General features: G+C 54.2%; 2 protein-coding genes across 2 annotated transcripts in view; one reads left to right on the top strand and one right to left on the bottom strand.

Annotated features, from left to right (window-relative positions):
- Positions 1-234: 234 nt before the first annotated feature.
- CEP41 (centrosomal protein 41) lies at positions 235-6,096 on the top strand (the record flags this gene model as incomplete). The annotated part of the gene is made up of 6 exons (XM_039390518.1): positions 235-422; positions 1,173-1,324; positions 1,545-1,612; positions 2,303-2,417; positions 3,503-3,718; positions 3,905-6,096. Coding segments are annotated over 6 exons (882 nt in total), but the record flags the coding sequence as incomplete, so codon positions are not given.
- Positions 6,097-6,851: 755 nt separating this feature from the next.
- The window catches only part of LOC114003704 (carboxypeptidase A1-like), a 5,616-nt gene continuing 5,074 nt past the window's right edge, over positions 6,852-7,393 (bottom strand). Inside the window, exons 10-11 of the mRNA XM_039390519.1 lie at positions 7,252-7,336; positions 6,852-7,101 (exon numbers count right to left, since the gene is read on the bottom strand). Of these exons, the coding sequence (XP_039246453.1) occupies positions 6,914-7,101; positions 7,252-7,336 (273 nt within the window). The 3' untranslated portion in view covers positions 6,852-6,913. The remainder of the gene's footprint in view (positions 7,102-7,251; positions 7,337-7,393) is intronic.

The raw sequence follows: 7,393 nt of genomic DNA on the forward strand, positions 1-7,393 counted from the left end.
TTGGGGGCTCTTCTTTATATTTTGGCGGCTCTTTTATATTTTGGGTGCTGTTTTTTATATTTTGGGGGCTGTTTTTTATATCTTTGGGGGCTCTTTATCATTGTGAATAACTCTGAGGCCCTTTCTCTGGCCCTTTATTTAGACCGTGGGGCCCTGGGGGAATGATCCCCGTAAGAGGATGAGCCCGAGGCTGTCACACTTTAGTCCAAGATTAGAAACTGGGCTTAAAACCTGCTTGTGGACTCCCTGCAGCTCTTTAAGTGCCCGTGCCCTGCTCTGTCCCCAGGTGCTGCTGCTCCAGGTGAAGATGCCGAGGTGGCCGCGGGGACGAACGGGAAGGGGAGCCCCGAGGAGGCCCCCAATCCAGTCCTGTTCCTGAACAGCACAGCCCCTGGGGAATCCCAGCGTTCCACGCTCCAGAGGTGCCTCCCCAACCCACGGTTTCCTTGGCTTAGGTTAATTCACCCAGCTCTTGAAATTCCTGCCAAGTGGCTTTATCCCGTTTTTTCTTGTTAAAACCTGGATTTTAACACCTGGAAGTGTAAGAGAGTAAGGTCTGCCAGGTTTTCCTGCTTGGGTTGAGGGTGGAATCCAGCCCTGTTGCCACCCGGTGATGGTTTAGATGGCTGAGGAGGGAATGTGTTGGTGGGATTCCATCCAGGCCCCCACGTTCCAGGATGTGTGTGGGATTAGAACACAGAGCTCAGCCCCTGGGCTTTCCCAGGGATCTTCATTTTTGAGGATCTTCTCACGAGGATATGGAATGGCAGGACAAGGGGGAATGGTTTCCTACTGCCAGAGGGTTAGATGGGATGTTGGGAAGGAATTGCTGGCTGGGAGGGTGGGGAGGGGCTGGAATGAATCTCCCAGAGAAGCTGTGGCTGCCCCTGGATCCCTGGAAGTGTCCAAGGCCAGGCTGGAGCAACCTGGGCTAGTGGAAAGTGTCCCTGCCCATGGATGATCTTTTAAGGTCCCTTCCAACCCAAACCATCCTGGAATCCTTGAGAATGAGTCCAATTCCCAAATCCCCATATCCCTGCCAAGCTCAGGGATCCCGGAATGATGCTTTATCCCAGCTCTTCCCAAGCACTCGGAGCTGCTGGAGAGAGGCCCCAAAGTGTTGGGAATGAGCTTTCCCAGCTCCCACCTCCCCCTGCCCTTCCCTTTCCCAGCGTGATCAGCGGGGTCGGGGAGATGGACATCGAGAAGGACTCTCCGAAGAAGGAGGACACCCAGGCCAAGGACCTGCCCTATCCAGACTGTCCCTTCCTGCTCCTGGACGTGCGGGATCGGGACGCCTACGACCAGTGTCACATCGTGGGAGGTGAGGGGACACAATTCCACAGCCAGCTGGGCTGGGACATCCAGCTCTGCCTGGTGGGATGTCTTTGGGACATCCAATCCAGCTGGGACTGAGCTGATATTAATCCCTTATTCCCTGGGTTCCCAAGGCTGTAGAACTCCAATAAATCCCTGTTGTATCCCAGCTGTTGGTGTGCAGCCACTGGATGATTTATCCCTCTTTTTATTCCCCTCTCCTGCAGCTTATTCCTACCCTATTGCCACGCTGTCCAGGACCATGAATCCGTACACAAACAGTATTCTGGAATATGTATCCTTTCCGTGGAAAGTGCTGGCACAGGGAAAAAAAATCAGTGGGATGTTGGGGGGGGGGTGGCTCTCAAAACCAGCTGGATCTTAGCCAAGCAAAATTAGGAATCCTGAGGAAGGTGGGACAGGAGATCCTGGGATCACCTGGGGCGGCTCCGCTGCTGGATTCCAATTCCTCGAGGTTCCTCCTGGCTCCAGAGGGAGCTGGATTTGGCATTTCTTGGGATTTGGGCTGCTGGAAGGCAAAGCCCTCCGTGGGCACCGCTCTCCTGTTGCTGCAGGGATAGATCCATCAAATCCTTTGGCTTCCTGTCAGCACCTTGATGGGGATTGAGGGCAGAAAAAGAGGATTAGGAGGCTGGATTAGGCTGATCATTCCCAGTTGCTGGCTGTTGGGAGGGGGGGTTGTAAACAAAGGTGCTTCTTGCTGTTCCCTGTCACCAGCCAACCTCCAAACACTGGATCCTGTGGGGATTCAAGTCCCAGCCACTGGGAATTCATCAGGAAAAGCCTGAATTCCTCCTCCATCCTTCCTCAGGCAGGAATGACGAACGACGTTTGCAAGTCGTGGAGTCCCTCAGTCCCAAATCCCATTTTTTGGTCCCCTTTTTTTTTTTTTTTTTTTTACTTCCCAAAACGTGTTACTGTGCCCCTCGAGTCCAGCAGTGCCTCCTTCCTTAGCCATTCCCAGAAAAACGCCCACGGGAAGATCATCATCGTGTACGACAACGACGAGCGCTTGGCCAGCCAGGCGGCCACCACCATGTGCGAGAGGGGCTTCGAGAACCTCTTCATGCTCTCCGGGGGTGAGTGGCCTGGGAACAGCTCCCAGACATCCCCTGGGGGTGGGAAGAGCTCCTCAAGAGCTCCTGGAAATGGGAAGAGCTCCCAGAGATCTCCTGGGCATGAGAAGAGCTCCCAGAGAGCTCCTGGGAGTGGGAAGAGCTCTTTGAGGGCTCCTGGACGTGGGAAGAGCTTCCTGAGGGTTCCTGGGCATGGGAAGAGCTCCTTGAGGGCTCCTGGGGGTGGGAAGATCCCCCCGAGGGCTCCTGGGGGTGGGAAGAGCTCCGTGAGGGCTCCTGGGAGTGGGAAGAGCTCCTTGAGGGCTCCTGGGAGTGGGAAGAGCTCCTTGAGGGCTCCTGGGAGTGGGAAGAGCTTCCTGAGGGCTCCTGGGAGTGGGAAGAGCCCCCCGAGGGCTCCTGGGGGTGTGAAGAGCCCCCCGAGGGCTCCTGGGGAAACAGAGGGGAGAGCAAGGGTTGTGTGAGCTGGAGGTTGGAAAAAGCTGGAATCACAGAGTGGTTTGGGTTGGAAGAGAGCTGAAGGATCATCCAGTTCCATGGGCAGGGACACCTCCCACTAGCCCAGGTTGCTCCAAGCCCCATCCAGCCTGGCCTTGGACACTTCCAGGGATCCAGGGGCAGCCACAGATACTCTGGGAAATCCATTCCAGCCACTCCCCATCCTTCCAGCCAGCAATTCCTTCCCAATATCCCACCTAACCCTGCCCTCTGGCACTGGGAAGCCATTCCCTGTGTCCTGTCCCTCCCTGCCTTGTCCCCAGTCCCTCTCCAGCTCTCCTGGAGCCCCTTTAGGCCCTGCCAGGGGCTCTCAGCTCTCCCTGGAGCCTTCTCCAGGGGAACCCCCCCAGCTCTCCCAGCCTGGCTCCAGAGCAGAGGGAATCCAGCCCTGGGAGCAACTCTGTGGCCTCCTCTGGACTCTCTCCAGCAGCTCCACGTCCTTGTGCTGTTCCCCAGAGGGACAGAATTCCCACCTCCCCTCCTGCCCACTTTTCTCCATCTGAACTTCTCGGATCTTCAGCTCCATCCGGTGTTTCCCTTGTGCTTGGTAGATCCCACCACAGCTGGGCTAACGTGGATCTGTGTCCCTGCAGGCCTGAAGGTCCTTGCACAGAAGATCCCAGAGGGATTGATCACGGGCACGCTCCCGCTGTCCTGCCAGGTCCCAGCTCCCCCGGGATCCACCCGAAGGAAAACCTCTCCCAGAGTCCCTCCCACACGGGCTGAGAACAAGTGGAGGTTCTCTGCAGATGATCTCCAGAAGCTGAAGTACTACCTGGAGGAGGAGCACATTCCTTTGGACACTGCCAGTAAGATCATGGAATGGGTTGGGTGGGAAGGGACCTTAAAGATTGTCCGGTTCCAACCCCAAACCTTCCGCTGTCCCGGGTTGCTCCAACTGCCCATCCTGGCCTAGGACACTTCCAGGATGGAGTGTCCACAGCTCCTTCCCAGGGCAACCAGTGGTGTGACCGTGGGTTGTTTTTCCCCCCCAGGCCGCCTGAGCCGTGGCATTTCCAGCCGGGATTCCAAGCCCACGTCCATGAGGAGCAGCCCCAACCTCCACGGCTCCAACGCGGGATCCCTCAGCTCCCGCACGCTCAGCAGGACCAGCCTCCAGAACAGGCCCTGGAAATAACCGGTGGGGTCTCCTCCCACCGAATAAAGGATTATCCAGGTTTTGGGAATACCCTGAGCAGTGCAGCCCCTTTGTGGTTTTAGGAATCCGCAGGGAAAAGCAGCCGGAGGTGTGGAAAAGGCAGCTCGGGTCAGGCTTGGAGAGCTGGAATGGGGTTTCCTGGAGGCAGGAATGTCATCCCACAGGTTTGTAGGGTTGGGAGCAAACTGGTAGTGAAGTCTGGGACCAGTAGGAACTTCCACCAAGCTTTTAGTCCAGGGGATGGAATTTGCATCCGTGACATTCTCTGGAGCCACCTGTGGACACACACGGAGGTGAAGGGGCCAGAACTGTCCTGGGAGAACAAACAAGAGACAGAGACGCTCAGCAAGTTGCCAAAATGGAGAAAAGATCCTTAAAAAGGGTTTTTTTGGGGGGTATTTTAATTAAATTATGATGATGAACAGAAGTATTTCTAATAAAGGTGGTTTTGGAAATCGGCCCAAGGTGGTGCTGGGACCTGAGGGTCGTGTTTGCTCCTGGACACTTGGAACTGTTGCGTCTTTTTCTGGAAGCTTACTCCCAGTTACACCTTTCCCAGAGGTTTTTTAGGAGCTTCTTTTGAGGTTTTGGTGGCTCAAGGGGAAATTTCCTGCTGCTGTTTAACCGGGATCCCTAAATCCCAGCAGGGACCTGGAATGTGGAACTGAACAGGGTGAAGGTTTCCTGGAAAATGAGAGGCACGGTTTTCCTTCTGGGAATCATCTGGTTTTCCCTGGTGACAAAGCAGAGCTGCCTGAGTGAGGCTTAGAAAAGACCTGCTCTTTAGTCTTGACTTACAGCCTTGCTGAGCCTGGTCCAGCTTTGATTATCGTGGGGGTTTTGTGTGGTTTTTTGGATTTCAGTGCTTTCTTCCCCCTCTTTTTGAAGCAGAAGATGTTCAAACCCTCTCCAGAATTCGCTGGTGATTTGGGGATAATTCTGGTGAAAGGGCAAAGGGGGAGGAATTGCACAGAATTCCCAGTTTGGAAAGTTAAGGCTCAACATCCCCTGAGCGCTTTTATGATGATTGTTGTGTCTCTGAGTGTTCAGTCAGACGATTCCTGACTCCAGGAATGGAAGTTTTAGTTTGTTAAGAGCCATATCCTTGGGCTTCTCTGGGAAAGAGGGAGTAGATCCACGCAAAATTGGGATTCTGTGTCAGGATCATCCATAGGGAAAGTAAAATAAATAAATCAAAGCTAAATGATGCTTCTGAAGGAATTTGGTGTTGAAGCACCACAGAAATATCCCATTTAGCTTTGGAAGTTGGGATATGACTTGTGCAGCAGCTCCATTTTTATATTGTGGTGGAAAACATGGAATAAAGCAGCATCTCCTGCGTAATTCAGGAGAATGATCCCCCCTCTCCACGGAGCTGGATGTGCACAGGGAAGGGGAGATCCAAGGGAGCCCCAGGACAAGAGGGAACGGCCTCAAGTTGTGCCAGGGGAGGTTCAGGTTGGATAGCTGGGAAAGTTCCATCATGGAAAGGGTGCCCAGGGCAGTGGTGGAGTCCTCGTGCCTGGAAGGATTTAAAATCCCTGTGGATGTGGGCGCCGGGGGATGTGGATTTGTGGTGGCCTTGGCAGTGCTGGGAATGGTTGGACTCGATGATCTCAGAGGACTTTTCCAACCCAAACGATTCCCTGATTTGTTGAGTGCTTGAAATCCAGGGATTGGTACAACACAGAGGGCCCTGTGGGGTGGGAGCAGCTCTGTCACCTCCAGGAGCTCTTGGAATTGTCACTGTGTTGGCTGAAATCCTGGTTTTGCTGCCCATCTCTGGATAGACACTGATCCAGAATCCCTGGTTCCGTGACAACCTCCTCCTGTGGAACGGACAAAACTGGTCTGAGCTGTTTGCTATCTCCCAAATCCAGGAATCCAAGGAAGGACTGATGGACTTTCCTGCTGTCTTGGTGGATTTGGGTGTGTTTGGACTCTTGGTGCTGTTTGGTGGAGAGTCAAGCTCTGTAAATGCTGCGAGGTTTAATTGTTTAATTTAATTAAATGTAAATGACACCAGAAGGTTGAGTGGTTTTGGTGTTGGTTTTTTTTTCCCCAGTTTGAGCTTTGAGAGCTTTGGAAAATCTGGAAAAGGTGGGAGTGGGCAGGGACTGGGCTCCCCTTCCCTGGGGATTACAGGGGCTGAGGAGGGATCATGGAATAGTTTGGATGGGAAGGGACTTAAAACTCGTCCAGTTCCACCCAGGGACACCTTCCACTATCCCAGGTTGCTCCAGCCTGGCCCTTTGACACTTCCAGAGATCCAGGGGCAGCCACAGCTTCTCTGGGAAATCCATTCCAGCCCCTCCCCACCCTCCCAGCCAGCAATTCCTTCCCATTATCCCACCTATCCCTGCCCTCTGGCACTGGGAGGCCATTCCCTGTGTCCTGTCCCTCCATCCCTCATCCCCAATCCCTCTCCAGCCTTGGAGCCCCATAAATCCCGTTGATCCATTGCCTCATATCCCGGAGCCGCTCCAGCTGCCCAGTGCCAAACCAACCCTTTTCCCCTCCCCTCCTGTGCCAGAGCAGAGGGAAAACCCCTTCCTTCCTTTTATCCCTGCTATTTTCATGCCCTTTTCATGCCCTTTTCATGCCCTTTTCATGCCCTTTTCATGCCCTTTTCATGCCCTTTTCATGCCCTTTTCATGCCCTTTTCATGCCCTTTTCAGCCCAGCATGCCCTGTTTGCGTTGGCACATGCGGGAACACCGGATCCATCTCCGAAAGGGTTTTTCCACCCGACTTGGGAAAAAGGGAAAACAAGATCGAAAAAGCTTTTCTTTTTCTCATCCATTTATTTATCGGGTTCTTCCCCCCTCTCCAGCTGCCGATCCCGCTCAGTAGATGTTGTCCCGGGCGTGCTCCATGATGACCTTGAGGGCCAGCCAGGTCTCCTCGGCCGTCGGAACGATCTGTTTGGCGGGAAGCAGGAACCCGTAATATCCCGTGTCCCGCAGCTCGAAGGTGAAGGAATATTTGATGCCCTGGTTGTAGGTCCAGTCGACGGTTGCTCCGCTCGCTTCGTCTGAAGGAAATGACGGGAGGGGATTTTATGGGATGTTTCATCCTGGCCGTGGTGTGAGGGATGGGCTTTGGGTGGGTTTGGGGTGGGTTTGGGGTGGGTTTGGGGTGGGTTTGGGGTGGGTTTTGGGGCGATTTTTGGGGAGGCACTCACAGAGGGTGGTGATGATGCTCCCGTACGTGTAGCTGGTGCCGTACAGGGAGGACAGAGCGGCCACGGCCTTGGCAGAGAGCTCATGCTGGGAGGGAGCAGCGAGAAGGGTGAGGGAAAGGAGGGAAAATCATGAGGGCAAATC

Source organism: Pipra filicauda, unplaced genomic scaffold (assembly GCF_003945595.2).
Source record: "Pipra filicauda isolate LSUMZ 115617 unplaced genomic scaffold, ASM394559v2 scaffold834_size77642_pilon, whole genome shotgun sequence".
NCBI lineage: Eukaryota > Metazoa > Chordata > Aves > Passeriformes > Pipridae > Pipra > Pipra filicauda.